The 18,067-nt window shown below is 37.5% G+C and overlaps 1 protein-coding gene across 3 annotated transcripts; it reads right to left on the bottom strand.

The window, feature by feature from the left end:
* Positions 1-372: 372 nt before the first annotated feature.
* npy8ar (neuropeptide Y receptor Y8a) lies at positions 373-11,292 on the bottom strand. Of its 3 annotated transcripts, XM_043250155.1 has the most exons (4): positions 10,955-11,292; positions 10,466-10,644; positions 10,281-10,351; positions 373-2,433 (listed from the first exon to the last, which is right to left on the bottom strand). In XM_043250155.1, the coding sequence occupies exon 4, from the start codon at positions 2,315-2,317 to the stop codon at positions 1,181-1,183; it is 1,137 nt and encodes a 378-aa protein (XP_043106090.1). In that variant the 5' UTR covers positions 2,318-2,433; positions 10,281-10,351; positions 10,466-10,644; positions 10,955-11,292; the 3' UTR covers positions 373-1,180. The 3 variants fall into 3 exon arrangements, with proteins under 3 accessions (XP_043106090.1, XP_043106089.1, XP_043106091.1); XM_043250154.1 differs by lacking the exons at positions 10,281-10,351; positions 10,466-10,644; XM_043250156.1 differs by lacking the exons at positions 10,281-10,351; positions 10,466-10,644; positions 10,955-11,292 and adding an exon at positions 7,833-7,856.
* Positions 11,293-18,067: the final 6,775 nt, after the last annotated feature.

Below are 18,067 nucleotides of genomic sequence, written 5' to 3'. Positions count from 1 at the left end.
CGTTATTTATATAATAAATATATTTATATATAACATACAATATAAGAATATGTATAAAAAAATATATGTACTGTATAAATAAAAAAAGTTTTATTTTGGATGTAATAAATCATTTTGACTAGTTGAGTAAACTGACTAGTACCTTGAAAGTCATCAAAAGGGTGATGTCTGAGGGTGGAACATTGCCTAAATAAAAGATCTATTTCTGTGAACATGAATTTAGTGGCTCATTCATCGTTAACACAAACACACCTGCTGTATATGCAAATTATTTTATGTTCAGTAATGAGCGGAAAAACATTCAAGATAATTACCAACGATGACACCGAACACAGAGAGTAAAGTGAAACAATAAGAGTCTTTACATGGATGTCATGTTTCCAAATTTATTTGCGCTTTCAGAACTACCATTTATAAGGCAACGAGAACGTCAACACCAAAACACTTTTGTTAGAAACTGAACTTTGCTTGCACTTCAGTCGTCAAGAAAATATGTAATGATACCAAACTGGCATTGGCACAGTCATGTATCTATTGTAGCAGAAGATGGATGTATTGTTAAGCTAACACCAATGCTCAAATGTTTAATATGCTTCCCGATATTACAGAGGCACGATTTCAAAGTTAAAATTCAGCGCAGGCGGTCTCACCAAAGCAACACAATAGATAGTAATAGTTACAATTCATTAAACAACAACATCAGCAACAATAAAACCAGACAGAAGAAATACTTTGGTGAGGGCACCGACTCCCTGCTACAGTGAATAAATAACTGAAAGAATTGTACATGAAAAGTACTTTCATCATAACAACAAGTTTGATGTGAAATGTCTGTTGCGCAATGAGCGCTAAAACAATCCAGCCTCATAAATCAGTCACAAAAGCTTGAAAGTGTCACCAGAGGAATAATCACATTCTTGATGGAATATTGATGCCGTACAAGTTGTACGAGGAGGCAGGAATGTCATCCTGACTACCCTGGCTGTCGTTAACAAAACATCACACCGCGTTCCACACCTGGACCCCAGAAAACACGGCAACAGTGGGTTGAGGTTGTTTTTAGATCTCTTGGGTATGAACTGATGCAGAAACCCACATAGCAATTTCACGTCTCCATGGAAACAGTGCCAGCTCGTCCTCAACCCCTCCCCTCATTCTTCCCTCCGTTCCTGCCGTCTCTTTAGCAGTGAGCGCACTGTTCCGATCTCAAGAGAGAGCCTCGCTGCATGGACGACACCTTGGTGACGTCGGTGGCCACCGTCGAAAGCGGGAAGCTCTCGTAGGTCTCTGGAACACCCCAGCCGCAGTGGCAGCGCTGGAGCGTCGCCTTCAGCTCCTTCTGGAAGTTGGTGTTGAGAAAACCATACACCACCGGGTTCACACAAGTAGATGCCATTGCCGTGAGGTGGCAGGCCGAGAAAATGACATCATGCTGGCAAGAAGGAAGCACCTGATGGTACCAGTCAAAGATGGTGTTGAAGACGTTGAGCGGGAGCCAGCAGAGGGCGAAAGCCACCACGATCACCACCAACATGGCGTTGACACGCTGAGCGCCCCGTGCCTTCCTCTGCCGGGCCTCGGTGGCTTGCTCCACCATGTCCTTCCGCCTGCGTAGACGAAGGAATATGCGCAAGTAGCAGAGTAGAATGAGAAGCAGGGGGAGGCAGTATTGGAAAAGCAAAAGCGAAGTGGTGTACGCCAAACGGTTGCGTTCAGACGGCCAGAGCTCCATGCAAATCACATGGTCGCTGAACGGGTTGAACGGAAGGCTGAGGTTCTGGAATGGGGCATTAGTGAGGATGTTAAAGGACAGGAAGGGTAGGGAAATGAAGCAGGCCACCATCCATGTGACCGCCACGGCCAGGTATGAATGGCCCGCGGCAGGCGTCCAGCCGGTGGGGTGGATGATGAGCTGATGCCGCTCCAGCGCGATGAGGACCAGCGAGAAGATGGACACTGTGACGGACATGCACTGCACAAACGGCGTGACCTTGCACAGCGTCTCGCCCAGGATCCAGCGGTCCATGAGTGTGTAGATGACCGTCACAGGGAGGCACACCACGCACATGAGGATGTCGGAGCAGGAGAGATTGGCAATGAGGATGTTGGTGACGTTCCTCATCTCCTTCTGTCTGGATATGATGAAGACCAGACAAGTGTTGCCCACCAATCCCACCGCAATAACAGTGCTGTAGGCCACGATCAGAAGGGTCGTGCCGCTCACAGAAGGAGGGCACACATTGGATTCAACCCATGTTCTCTGGCCCAACCCGGCTGAGGTGTTGCTGATGTTGTCTGAGGTCGCAGAGGCCTCCATAAGTCCCAAAGTTGTTTGAAGAGAAGCTAGGCGTTCACAAAACCGTTAAACAGCAGATGAAAGTTGACTCATTGTTTAGATCCTTCCATTTATTTGCGGACGGCCAGTCGGGTGACCTGGAGAAAAAAGGAGCACGTAAAGACTGTTAGCTGGCATCAAAATGGACAATATGTTTGGAGAGATTTAATGGGGAAGGATTTAACTCTGCAAGTGAGTCTCTGGGAAAGGTTAAACCCACTTAATCCAACGGACGGTTGTGTACTTGAAATCTGACCACAAACATATTGTTTAGGGAGAAAACGCTGCAAATCTCTTAAGCAGTTTCACCTCATCATTTCTTGAATTAGCTCACTTGTATGTTTACCAAAACACACAATTCATTCTGCTCTAATAACGGCGTGGACTCAACTAATACTCTTTGCAAAAACTCCCTTGGGGTGTTGACAGGTCATCCTGTCCGTTAAGCTGACAGATGGAGGTCTCTCTCAGCAGAATTCTCTCTTTATCCCTTTTATCTCAGAGTTCTCTTTTCTTTGCCCTAATATGGCTTTTATGTGATAAAAGCAATAAAAATAATCATATCACAAACTACAGATTTAAAAGCTGTTGACGTACTAGCACATTTTTATACAGAATTTATTTCCACAGGTTTACCTTGTCAACCTCAGTCCATCAGATAAATTTGGGAAATCAAGAATTTTTTTAAATAAAATACTGGAACTGAATGATCAAGAAGTTCAGTATTAATCAATGGTACTACAAAATAGCATTTTCCAAAAATGATATTGTTTTTGTTTCATATGTTTGGATTGTACAGATTAGGGATACATCCTCAAAAGTATTAAAACATTTAATTGTTAAGTGAAATTTCAATTTTTAACAATTTCTTCTCTATTATTCTATAGCTCCACATATTTGAGCACTGCATCTAACTTGACTTCACTTGACTCCTGTAATGCATACAGATTGGCAAATGCTTCAAATATTTTACTCCCTCTGCAGTCACTTTGGCTAATTTATTCCTTGCTCCGACCACTCTGAGTTTCTGGATTGAGTAAGTGTTGTAATTAAGTCACTGTTAATATCCTCTCTCTCCTCCTAACCAACTGTCAGGAGTTTCACACCAGCTTATTACGTCATTCATCTCACATGAAGTGGGAAGCTTATTCAGGGAATGCCTTACTGAGATTTACTCCACAGTTTCAATCCTTCACAGCTCTAAAGAGCATAATTTATCACACATAATCTTTTGAAGAGGACCTCTTCAATTTACATTTTTTTACGAATGAAATCCCAGTGCTTTTAAAGGCATCAAAAGTGAGCTTCAGTGGTGTTCCATGGAAAAACTTTCCAGTACAAGACTAGGGTTCTCACCAGGGTATTGCTTTACAGTACCTAAAGTAGATTGCAGGATGTTTTGGGTGGTTGCCAGTTGAGTTGGTTACCAAAACCTGATGCCAATAGGCCGAAACTGACATAAGCATCATCACCTCACTTAAATCACTAGTTATATTATAATGCATTCATGTCTCCAAAAATTAATGTTAACTAAAGTCAGAGAGCTCTGATAATACAAATCCAACACATCTTTGTATTAACGATACACGATAGTGAAATGAGGACTTCCGATGAGCATGTGAATGCAGCAATTAAAATCAGCATGTAGCCTATAACTAGCTACATTTAGCATGCCTTCCCTTTTAATGAAGTGCATTTCTTAATCTCTTTTATTGAGCTTCTTTTTATTGAGCTATAAATAGATATGTCCATATTAGGGATTACCTGGAGATTCATGAATCATATTACTTATTACTTAAAAAAATACTGAATTTTCAATGCATGGTAGACCAATCACAGGAGACTTGGCCATCTGACCAATCAGAGCTCAGGAGTAGGCTCACAGAAAGGAGGGGTTTAGAGAGACTGAATCTTAGAAGTGCTTCAAAATAACTGTTTGAGATTGGCAGTAAGGTCAGGTGATATTAAATGCATATTTTGAGAAAACAAAAGTGTTTTTTCACCTGGCATGCAGATAAACTTATTGTAGCCTAAACAATACCCACGCCCAGTTGCTAAGTGATTAGTAGAATGTTCTATGTGGTTGCTAGGGTGTTTTTAAGTGGTGAGTCCAAGAAATCCACCTTTCAAACATCTACATTGAGCTAAATAGGGCTTGAATCTCTCTTTTAATGCGAGTCTAGAGGATAAACACTTCCCAATAATGTTTCACATAAATAATCCATCACAATACGGTACACTAAATATCCATATACACTATATTCCCAAAAGTCACCCGCTTCTGATGAACAGATCTGACTACTTAATATTTATGCATATAATGATATTCTAGGGTGTGCTTCTAATTATACAGCAACAGTTTGGACAGGACCCTTTTCTATTCTAAAATGACAATGCCTCTTTGTATAAGGCAAGGCAAAAAAAAATAAATGTTTGATTGAGTCAGTGTGGAAGAACTTGGCTGGTCTGCATAAAGCCAACTCCTAATCCCAGCTGAACACTTCTGGTGTGACTTTAAATGCAGTCCTGGAGACAAAAACTCATCACCAGACACAACTTGTACATATAGGTGGAGTCATTTAAGACACTTCCAAAAAATGTTGCAACAGAGATGGAAATACAATTAGTTAAATTATGTTTTCATCTTTGTTGCCACAGCTTCGGAAGTGCATTTTTCAGAAGATGGCGTTTCAATACTTTTGTCCATATAGTGAATGTACAAGTCATTGGTGTTTGGTGATGAGTTTTTGGCTCAAGGACTGCATTTAAAGTCACACTAAAGGTGTTCAGCTTGGAATATGATTTTTTTGCTCTTTTCAGACAAGCCAAGTTCTTCCACACTGACTCAATCAATCATTTCTTTTTAAACCTTAATCCTTGCCTTATACATAGCATTGTCATGTCATTATATGCAGAAATATTAAGGTTTGCACTTTAAAGTAGTCAGATCTGTTCATCAGAAGGGGGTGACCCAATGCTTTTGGCAATATAGTATACATTAATATAAAATGTATGTAAATGTGACATTCTAACTTTGAGTGATTTTTCCATTCTTATTATTCAGTTTTGTCTATTTTATTAATAATGTCAAATTAAAATGTGAGTTGTGTCTAATGCAGAAAAGCATTATAAGATAGAGGTCACATATAAGAGTATCATATACCAGATACAGTATTTGATACCTTTGATAGATGCGTCCTTCAGAGGATACAAGCTATCGTATTACCACAGCACCGACATGCTGAGATATAATGGCATATATCAGAGGCAGCGGCATCTGAGGTTTGTGTGTGTGTGGAGAGAGTGAGTCAAGAATTTAAGGGAGTGTGTGAAATTATATAAGGCAGAACTAAATTAATCATCTAATTTTCATATCACACAGACAAGTCTGAGCGACATGCTTTCATAACCGCTCAGAGATTCTCTACTTGTGCAAATCAAACGCTCATTGTCGTTTGATATGGAAAGAATTGAGGAAATAAATAAAACAAAAAGACAAAAATGAAGGCAAATGAGTTTCCAGCAGACATTTGAATCAAGCTGAGGTCAAAAAGACCTCAACATTTTAAGGGGAAGAGTTCAACGAAAAATGAAGAATCTGATGTTTATTCGGCCTCATGTCATACCCCCTGGAATTTCTTTCTCCTGTCAAACACAAAGGAAGAAATTTGTATCAGAATGTTCAAGCTGGTCTTCTTCATGCAAAGAAGAAGATAAGTGACCATCATTGCTAAACAAGAAGACGTATATATTAGTTTGACATTGTATAAAAAGACAGAGAAAAAAGAAGCCTACGCGAGTAAAAACAATTATGCCAAAATGTTCGTTTTTTTGCGAACTGTCCCTTTAACGGTAAAGCTCATGTAAAAACTCTTCTCACAGGAAGTAAAAAAAACGCAATGGGACATTTATCATTATTTGTGAGCTGCTGACTAAGTGTACAAGGTCCAATAGATTAGGTCAGAAAACAAAGAGTGAATTGTGCCAAAGTGCTTTTCTGCTTCCGTTAACCTTGAGGATTTTTTTGACAGAAGCTCTAGCAGTTCATTAGCTTGTTCCTCGTGATCTGCATCCTGTCGTTCTCACTGTAGCTGCAAGTTTCTTGTCAGGCAGCTAATAAGCTGACAACAACCACTGGCATCAAACATTTCGGTCAGGCATCTAGTATAACTGAGAGAACCATCTTGCTTCTCCAGGGGAATATTACAGTTGTTTTTTTTTTCGCCAACCTTTTTATTAGTACTTTATTATGCTTGCAGACATTCGAATGCTATTGGACTCATATTAGCAGCCGTGAGTCACTTGGGTAATTGACAGCTTTATAATGACCCTGAGATATGCCAGGCTTATCACAACCTCTGATTAAACAGACTCTTGATGGTCCTGTTGAGTCAACAAATAATAATGCGAGCGATCAAACCATTCCTTCAGCATTACGATGATTGTTTAATTTTCTCTTTTAAAATACCTTCTCCAATTTAATCTTAAAGAAACAGTGCCCCAAAAATGTATATTCTGTCCCCGTTTGATGATTTTTTATCTAATGATGGAGGTGTCCAATGACTTCGAAAATACAGTGTTTTCAGAGGTTTGGAACCACATAAGTGATAACTATACTGTAAAAAAAATCATACATTTTTAAAGTTGTGAAATACATAAATTTACTAAAAAAATTAAAAAACATTTAAACTCTTTTACCATCATTTTTTCCCAGCATATAAGTAACCATTTGTCAAAATAGTATATAAAAACAGATTTTTTTACCTGAACATCCCCCAAAAATGTAATAATATATATATATATATATATATATATATATATATATATATATATATATATATATATATATATATATATATATATATATATATATATATATATATATATACTATGCTATGCATTGCTAAATAATGTGAAATTTGCTCAATGTTTGTCTGGAGGATGGTAATGCAAATAAAGACATCCCAGATTTGCACTCAAGGAGAACTCTTTTTCTATCTAAAAGCATGCAAGTATAAAAAAAAAGACATTTTATACTGTAGTACACGTTTTAAAAAAATAGACCTACTGTAGCTGTCAGGGATTGAATCCCATTTTGATTAAGAAGTGTATCCCTGAGCTATTATGATAACCATACAATCACGTTTCCACTGATGATGTTCTTTGCACAGATGGCAATTACACATTTCAACAACCTTGAATAGCTGGAAATGATCGCTCTCTTTCTTTAGAACAAGCTCTCTCTCGACTTTCGACGAAAGGACAATGACATACTGCATATGGCAGCAGAAAAACAGTGTTAAGGATGCAGCTTCACGGCCAGAGAAGTCCTCAGCATCTCTGATTGAAGAACAGCCTTGCTCTCCGCTGTAGTGGATTTACATCGCTTCTGAGTAACAATGCCGAGTTTCCATAAATATAAGTCTCCCTATAGGATGTTGGAAGGGCAATTCACTACATAGGACACACACTGAAGGTAATAGCCCTGCTGAAATACCTCAAAGTGGCCCGAGGCGATGTGGTTCAAATCCATCTGGGCAGGCCAACTATACAGAGGCAAGCCAATTCATCAGAAAATCAGGGTTGTAGAATAGCTCCTCTACGGCTTCAGCGAAGTCTATTATGTTGGAGGACATGAAAACAGCAGGAAAGTACAAAGCTATGCTAAAATATTCACATACAAAAATTCCTTCAAGGATCAGTTCCAGTTCACCCTCAAAGCTAGTCACTATTCACATTTTTCAAACGTGTGTGTGTATATGCACATGTATATCTATATACATATACATGCATACATACATGCATACATGTATATAGATATACACACACACACACACACACACACACACACACACATACATAGTACATAAATCATTCAAAGGTTTGAGATCAGTAAGATTTTTAAAGAAATTTCTATTTCTATTTAGAAAGGATGCATTAAGCATTAAATTGCTCTTAAGGTACAGGAAATAAATTTATAACGCTACAAAAAATACTGTTCTTTAAAAATTAATATTCATGAAATATAAAATATTCATCAAAAATATTGAGCTGCATAATTGTTTTCAACATTGTTGAGAAATGTTGTCAATGAATAAGCATATTACAATTATTTTAATTATGTGACACTGAAGTCATGATACTGAAAATTCAGCTTTGCGTCACAGGAAATAATTACATTTTAAAATATATAAATACAGAAAACAATTGTATTAAGTTTTAATTAATAATAATACGTCACAATATTAGTGTTTTTATTGTATTTGGCTGGAATAAATGCAATGAGCATATGAGACTTTGAATGGTCAAATGGTTATGGTCAAATATCACATATTGAAAATCATCATTATCTTTCTACAAATGAAAGCAATTACAGGTTTAAATTTTGACATGGGAGTGAGCAAATGATGACTTGATATTAATTTTTGACTGAATCTTTTCTTTTTAGGATGCATTCCAGCTGTGTGTTTCAAGCGTAAAGACAGAAAATCAGTGACAAGTCTTTCGGAGCATAGTTAAAATGTCAGATTTTGGGCCACAGGGCTGTAGTAAAAACTCAGTCCACCCACCATCTCAAACTTTAGCCCGTCCTCTGTCTAATTGCCGCAGGGTGTCCTTTAAGAATCTCACGGTGTCACCTCGCTCCGTCGGAGTTGGGTGTTCAAAATGCACCGGGGGAACGGCTTAAGCATAACACGAGTGTCATAAAAAAAACGAGTGTTTTCTAGACACGTTATCTTCACCCGAATGACGCCGTTTGACAATCCATCAAAATGTATTACATCCATCCAGTGACCTTTTGATGTTTTCATCAGCACCTTTTTAGTTTGGGAAGCCTCCCCTCGCGGGCTAATGCGGCTTCACATCAGACAGACATATGTATGATCTCTGCCCACTGAGAACTCAACGCAGCACACGTAAAGACTTTTCTTTTCACCTTGAACCTCCTCATCCTCTGCTGGAAAATATGAAAGGCACATGAACAATCGATGAGCTACAGAAAGGTCTATAGAAATACACCTTATAATGTACACTGCAACGGTTCCTTAAAAGGTTTTGCTGCAAGATGCAGAACGAGCATCGGGTACGAACCCAAAATTACCACACCTGTAATAGAGCCTCTGAGGTTTCACGTTAAGTACAAAATGCATAATATTATATTACAAAATACAAGATATTACATTGAACAAGTATTAACTGACCCTAGACCCGCTTCTAACTCCAAATGTAATATAGTCTATGCTATATTTTCTTTTACCGTTTGAAGTTTTGCTCGTTTTCTTGTAAAGCAAACCCAGTTTGACTGACTTCATCCAAACGGCACATAATTAGAAGCCTTTTGCCCCGAGCGCAAAAGATATCCAAGGCATTTCTTCTCCCTTTTAAAAGCTGACGTTGCCATTTACTTTGCTACCTCGATTTAAGCAATTATGTGATGCATTTAAGCGATTGTTTCGCATTTAGCAAGCCATTTTTATGCATATCAGTCCACCGGTTGGTTCAGAATCAGAGACTTCCATTTTCAGATATATAAACTGTTGCTATTGTGCAGATTATTATTTCTAAATCGATTACAATAATGTATTGCCGTTCTTGCATTAGCAGCACAGTGCTACACATTGCTCATATACCATGAACGATCCACAGGGTCAAGCGCAGACCCTTAAACAAAGTACCAAATAATCCAAGGGGTGGCGATGACTGAAAACTAACCTTAGATTACTTATTGCTAGAAGACAACTGCCCCCCATTATGTCCGCCTGAAACAACATATAGTCTCCGAAAATAAATAATGGTCTATTTTAAGAGAAAGGAAACCGTAATCACCATTACCTTGAGATCCCTTCGCACCTGTCAATCAAACCGCCGGGAGGGAGACACCATAATAAACACTCCACAAGGGCGGAAATCATTCATAGCCTATATATAAAGTGCAGTGACATACCTCTCATCTTCACATTTATCCTTAATCTCATGTCTCTCAAGCCGCGCAACCGAACAATCCTCGCGTCTAGCCTTGAAAAGAAGCACACATTATCTTCTGAGATTACAGAATTTCAATGCACACTGACAAACGCATGCCAGACATCTTAAATCCCACTTGAGGAAATCTCGGGCACGTTTTCTCACCATTCCTTCGCGAAATGACTATTTCCAGCTGTCAAGCCAGATCGTTCTTTCGAGTCTCGAATTCCAACTTGGTGGAAAAGGTGAAAACACTCCGACCTGCTTTCAGCTGTAATTTCCATCAACAGATTTCACGTAAGCACCAACTGACTCCATGCCCGGATACTTGAGAAAACTGCTCACTGCATACAAATTGTGGCAAGTGTAAGTTTCTTAATAATAACTGAAGGTTAATCGAGAGACGTCCTCGGTTTGCCTGCATCTAAAAGTTCAAAACCACACAGTTCACATCACGAGCCAAGATGTAGATGGTGAAAATCAGTTGCATAACTACTCAACACAGAAACGCGAGGAATCCTAGAAATTCCTTTAGACGCGTTTAAACTGTGTTCACGTCACGCGTCTGCTCAGATGCTCGCGCGACACGCAGTTTACGTTATGTTTTTTAATCTCGGCGGCACGGCATTTTTACCGCATGTAAAGCGATCTTACCGGGAAAGCGGTGCTTTCTCTTCTCCAGCGCTGATGCCCGGCGGTGCGGTGAGAGTCTGAACTCGACTAATGACGGAGGAGGACTGGAGGATGCTCAAGCTCCCCAGATCCAGCGGCGGCAGCTGTCTGCTTCTCTGGACGGGACTTCGGGCGTGCAGACGGGCAGAAAGTGTCGAGATGAAACGCTGGGAAACTTTGCGTGGATGCGAATGTTGGTGTCATCCTCCCCCTCGCGCGCAGATTTCACGGGCACCTTTGGCTCATCTCTCGATTGGTTGTTGTTGTTGTTGTTGTTTGAAGCTCTCTGCAAACGGGCTCGATGGCGCTGCATGCTGTAAGAAAGGTTAATTAATGTGATTCTAATTAAGGGTAATTGATAAGTCACTGCTGCAGTGTCACCGTGTTCGTATTAATTATCGATTAAAAATAAGTGCCTCGTCATTTTTATCAACGTCGATATTTAGGCTGGAAATGTACACGGTTATGATAATATATAATGCTATGGGGAATTGTAAAAGGATTTAGAAACCCAATGTTTTCGTCTTTCGCGGGTTTGAAAAACGCTCACAGACCACGCCATTTTCTACAAAGAATTAATTTTAGTGATGCTGGAAAAACTATGAAGTAAACTGTGAAACATTTGTCACGAATATGCGATATTAGGCAATAGAATATTACACCAAGACGTTTTTTTCGAGATTAGCGTATGCTATATGGCTCGAACAAAATGGCGTTCTTGCGTGCTGCTTTCGGCAGACAAATGTTTAAATATATATAATATAAACTTTTTATGCAGCATTTAAGAATTTATTCAGTTGAATGCATTTTTTATTCTATTTATTTATTTATTTATTTATTTATTTGCATCAACAGATGATAAAAGCACACGTTTTGACAGATTATTTTATTATTTAACACCGAGTATTTAACTTGAGATAGCTGAAATCCATGCATACATTGCCAGACATTACAGGTTTTCTAGTACACAAAACAAGTACTTTAAGGAATTTCTTAATACCGTCACTGTGGCAGCAAACGGAAATTCGAAGCATTTTACAGGAAGTGACTCGCTGCTATGGCGCCCTCCACATGGAAGCGAGGAAAAGGTTTATAAAAACGTTTTCAGATGTTTATATATATATATATATATATATATATATATATATATATATATATATATATATATATATATATATATATATATATATATTTGTTTTAGAACTACGATTAAACTCAAATGCCAAATGTTCAATCATGAGACCTGCATTTACTATAGTCAAGAAATTTTCAAGAAAGGAGACTGGGGAGATAAAAAGTATTTTTAGTGCACTGAATGTTCAGTGTGAATGTCATAACCGTCCGCACGAGCTATTACATTCACTCTCCATGTCTCCAGCATCTGAACTTTACCAATCTAGATATTCATCAAAGATTAGACAGCCAAACACTTGTAGCCTACTGTGCAGACTAGATTATTGCTTTTTCTGACGTTTTGCTCCTTGACGCAATTAAGGGTCAAAATTAATACCACAGGCTCCATTCGAACATGACAGTATGATTTAAAAACAAATGAAATCCAAGAAATCTCCACCGGTGTATTGTTGAGAACTGGTAATCACATCAATTTGGATGTGTAATGAGTTTTCGGGCCCTGGGAAAAGGATTGCAGACAGAAGATAATAAAAGGAGCAGAGCACGCAAGACAACGAAGGCAAGCCAGAGAAGAAACTGTCATTATGAATAACACTCTTTCATCTCAGACAAAATAGGAAAAGAAATCGCAACGAGCAGGCTGTCTGCTGCCTAACCGAATGTTTGATTAGATGTGCGGTGGGAGTTTGAGTCACTTCGGTGGCAGGTGCGTTGCAGTCGGTGATGATGGCTAGACCTTGACGTGTGAACCGAGCATGGAAAATATTAAACTCACTTCGCTGGTTCTTCCCTGTGATTTACTGCACTGGTCTGTGCTATTTTTGGCGTATTCGTGATGTAACTTGCAGGGGGATGGAATGTTTTACTTGGTTTTTGGTCTTTAAGATGCTAAACCCATGCTGTTGAAATGGAAATGACGTTCTCGCTGCCGCTTTCAGAGGTACTTCAGGAGCAAAGGACACTTTGAAGCGCAGAGCTTGAGCAGTCTGCACAAGAAAAGCAGGCGACGCTACTGTTTGAAGCAAATGTTCAAGGTGTTTTTTTTTCTTTTCTTCTCTGAAAAGAGAAATTTAAGTGAACATGTCTCAGTAGATATGTTTCATAGTAGTAGTATATAGCCTATATATACAGTAGTAGCTAAATAATGTAGGAAAAAATACCCTTATGCCCTTGTCAATAAATAACACAATATATATATATATATATATATATATATATATATATATATATATATATATATATATATATATATATATATAGTTTGTTGACGTACACATAATATGCATGTACAAATCTACCCAACAACACTAATTCTTTTTCATATACCATTCTGATTTCTATTTGCATAACTGTGGGAGGTACCAACCTTGCAATTATTGTGTTCACTTTGTTTATTTAATATTAATTTAATTATATAGGAGTTACTAGTTTACATGTTTGTTGATAACTTTGAGTGAACCTTGCCAGAACTCTCTGAAAATATACCTGGTTTTCTGGGTCTCTATGTGACAACTAGCCCTGATTTTATAGAGTAAACATAAAAAATAATGAAGGCAAAATATGTTGGTCATCTCATGCATTATTCGTTTAATGTCAAGTAGTCAGGTGAAAGGATGCCGTTTGAAGCTCAGTGCCTTCATTTGGCACTTGAGAAACTGAGAGCATCCTAATTCTAAGTCTTAAGTGGTGAAAAGCCTTAAAGTGGTAAACAGTTCTTGGGGAAATCCCAGGAAAATCTCCCCGTGGCACTGCTGAAATGAGCTCACTAAGCTTCTGGTGAAATCCAGTGCACGTTTCGTCATTTAAGCAATCATAAAACGAGAGCATCTGCATGCACAACACCAGCCAAAAAAACACTTGGAACTGGGGTTTTTTTCTCTCTATTTTGCACATGTAAAAACAAAACACGAGAAAACAGAACATATAAGAAAAGCCTCTTAAAAAAAATGCATAAATGTGACATTTGCGGCTCTCTCAAGGGTCTTCTACTGAAAACGCATTTTGGCCAAAGAACTGATCTGTAAGCTTCTTATGCTTTTCTTGAGCACATGGTCAAAAATTGCTCGACCAAACACTAAAACAATATATCCCACTATGCATGAGCTCTGGAAGCAATACCACATTTAAAGATTTCAAACGGCCAGTAGATAGGTATATGGAGCCATAATGTGGGATGACATTTCTCTGGAGTATCTCTTTACGTCATCTAGCCTGGTATTGTGACCCAATGATAACTACAGAGTGTCTCTGACATTTACATAAGAATCCCTGAGCGGCTGTGTCACTCTTCCTCAACATTCACCTTAGTGTTTACATACATTTGGTTTGCAGAGTATGTTTGAGTAAGGAAATTCTCAATAGAGAATAACAGCAAGTAACAACACAGCTGGGTGTTAATCATAGCCAGCTTTATTTTGTTACAGTTCATTTTTGCATGATCGTAAACTTTCTGTAATGTGTAATAATAATTTGCATTGTATGTTGGGACATATAGATGCATTTCAACATATACTGTTCAAATAAAAAAAAAAAAAAAAACAATACCTTTATTCACAAAGAATTTATAAAATGTATTTAAAAAAAAACTGACAGCACATATAAGAAACAATTTTAGGTTTTTTTGTTTGTTTTTACATTTTTCTAATCATTAAAAACTACTGAAATGAATTAAGCACTCTTACAACTCTGATAACAACAAGAAATGTTTCTTGCAAATCCGCATATTAAAATTATTTGTGAAGCCTAGTTATGTAATGCGGTTGAAAATGTAGTTTTGCCATGACTAATTATTTCAAATGTAATTTACACCTTTAACTTCTATTTTAACAGTCATTTAAAATTGTATTTCATTACAGTGTTACGTAATTTTATCATACCGTGTTTTTAATCAAATGAATACAATAAGTAAACAAAACATATGAAATTGGAGGCTGAAAGAAAAAAAAGGTGCCATTATGATTTGTATGATATTAAAAATGTAAAAAAATAAATATGATGGCGACACGGTTGACTTTCAGTGTTAAAGCTAAAAAATAGATAAACTGGTAAAAACTACATTTCCATATATTATGTTATCAAAATGTGTTGATACAGTAAAGAGAAGTTAGGAAAAAGTGGCACCGATTGTATAATGTAGAATGACCCTTATGTCTTTCCACTAGGAACAAATGTAACGAGCACCAGAGCAGAAATGTATCGAGACTGACAGACTGTGTGTAGTCATCTCATGCTTTGTCATTTCTGCTACGAGCTCAATACAAAACGCATAACTAATCAGAGATCGCTTTTGCCCTTTTTGCATGCCACGTCACTTCAGATGTGCGGTTCATGTGTGCTTGCTGGGCAGGCTGTGTAAATTTCAACTTTTCAAAAATCGTTAGCCCTGCAGAAAACCGAAAGCATTCAAAGTCGCTCGCATCCTGTCAGATGTCACGCTAAGCCACATGATTTAGTTCACGGGTTTTATACACAAGCCCAGCCAGTAGATTAACAGTCCCGTGGTGCAGGACAAAATCATCTATGAAAGGGGATATAAAAAAAAAAAAAAAAATGGTAGTTGCATTCAGGCTCAGTAGGAAAGGAAAGACTGTAATAAAAAAGAATAACTGTTGGTGATCTAATCAAAGGCCAGATGGCAGAAGATGATGGAGGATTGCTTGCCAGTGGAGTGGGAGGGGATCCAGCCCTGGCACGCTCGTCCCGTGGTGTCACACCGACACAAATACGACATTAGCAACCAACGCTGCCCCGCGGTGCCAGCTGATGAGGTCACAACTGCATTTAACCCGCTGCTTTAAAGCCACAATTTAAACAGTAACCTCGCGTTTTTTAAAAATGCTTAAACACAGCTTCTAAAACCTTTTTCCAGAAAACCTCATCTTCAAGCACTATTTACAAAGCCCCTGACTCATCCCAGCAAATTGAAACATTCGCCTCAAAACGGTTCAAAATCAAGCGCTGCTCTCAAGTCACAAACAAAGTGATCAAAATGAAACACGTTATCAAGCCGTGGGTAAACAATGCCCCAAAAAACTGCGAGTTCTCAGGGTGAACTACATTATTCATCTCAAAACAAATGTAATATTTTTCCGCTGTTGTTTTTTGATGAACATGTTCTGTCATAGTAGCTCAAAACTGAGAGGTTGCGTTCAATCAGTTGCATGCGTATTATTATTTCATTGTTGCCGCTTGTGTTTAACAGTACGGATGGCATGCGTTAGAGTAGGGATCGTGTTTTGAGAATGAGTTTTGTGAGATTTTCAAATTGTGTTTCATCATGTGAAACGGTTTAAGATATTGTCAACAGACCGTACGATCGTCTAAATGAGGTCAGGCAACTGAGAACTCTATTCAGCCCGTGGGTTTTAGTGTTTTAGCAATCGAGAAAAAAACATGCTCTAATGGGTTAAGAAAAGGTTCGTATTTAGGTTTTGGGAGTCCCAAACAGCTTGACACGCATGCGAGGTCAAAAAGCACTTTAATTTTCTTCTAATATGTTTTTTTTTTACCTCATTTGTTGAATGACTCCTAAACTATTGACCGAACGATTCATTTTTCCAAACCTCTCTCTCTCTCGCTTTAATTTAAAGCAGCATTTGGGAGCCTTTGACGCTCTGAAAGCAGCACCTAGTGGCAAAAAATGAATTTGTATTCTCAGGCAACGAGTGGGCGGGCAATATGCTAATGAGTCGTTTTGATGTCAACATGAAACAGCTTGGGACTTCTTTTAAAAAACGACTCGTTTCACTGATTCAGAGTCAACTCCGGTTCAGAGCCAAAATCGTTAGTGGATTTTGATGTAAGAGGACAACGGGGGATCATTATGGATTATGGGCTCATATTTTGACTAAAAGAAATGGCTAAAGTACCCAAAAATGAATATTCAATTTTATCAAACAATATGTTCGTCATATGTATCCCTTGCGTTCCACTGATTAAAGAATGTCATAAAGTTTTGGAATGACATGGGGGTGAGCAAATGATAACAGAATTTTCATTTTCTCTTTAAAAGTTCATTCCCTTCTTATTTCCCTCTTAATGTGATCGTTCGTGTAGAATTCATTTAACCTCTTCAAAGAAAAAGGTCAGCTAGTGCTCAAGTATGCTTAATAAAAATGTAGCATTCAAATTAGCCACAAAGAAATGGCCTTTCTGTTCACCCTACCTGACAGCAAAGCTGAAATCATAAGGCTGACCGTTTTCTCGGCTCAGTGAGCGCATGTATTTTACTTCTTAAATATCAGGATAAAGCAAACTTCTAAAAAGAGTTCCTAAAACGTTTGAGAAAAGTAAAAGAAAAATACTCATTTTGAGGGTTTTAAAATAGCATATTTATCCAGCAAATAATATAAGATCACATTAATTAATATTTAAGTAATTAAACAATAATCTCTTAGTAAAAACTTTTTTTCACTTCTTTATTTTTAAAACCGTTAAAGTAAATACCATGAATTATTGCATAAATAAAATAATTTCACAATTACATACTTCATAATTTTACAACTTAAATTCCGGTCATGTTTAGTTAACAAGACCAGTAAATAAATGTTTTAACATAAGTTAATAAAGTTTATTAAAGTTGTTTTTGGGAAAACTAAACGTTGCTTTTGTATTCTTTTTTATTTTATTTTATGTTATTTATTTATATTACATTTAAATGCTACAATTTTGTTTTTTTGTCATCATAAAATGACGTGTAAAATTTAATTTGCAAGAGTAACTTACATTTTAAATTATATTAAATATTACTGTTTACACTTAATAAATATTATATTTTACTGCATTTTTCATCAAGTAAATGCAGGCTTTTATTTCCAGAATATTTCAGAATTATATTTAATAAAATATCATTTTTCAGTAATATATCATTATTAGTTTGTTAATATTATTAGTCTTCTAATTAATGTTTTTTAAATCATATTTTAATATTTCATTAAAGCAGCTGTGGGGAAAATGATATAA

Source organism: Puntigrus tetrazona, chromosome 10 (assembly GCF_018831695.1).
Source record: "Puntigrus tetrazona isolate hp1 chromosome 10, ASM1883169v1, whole genome shotgun sequence".
In the NCBI taxonomy this organism is placed as follows: Eukaryota; Metazoa; Chordata; class Actinopteri; order Cypriniformes; family Cyprinidae; genus Puntigrus; species Puntigrus tetrazona.
Note: the sequence above shows the minus strand (reverse complement) of the source record. Positions and strands in the feature narration are given on the sequence as shown.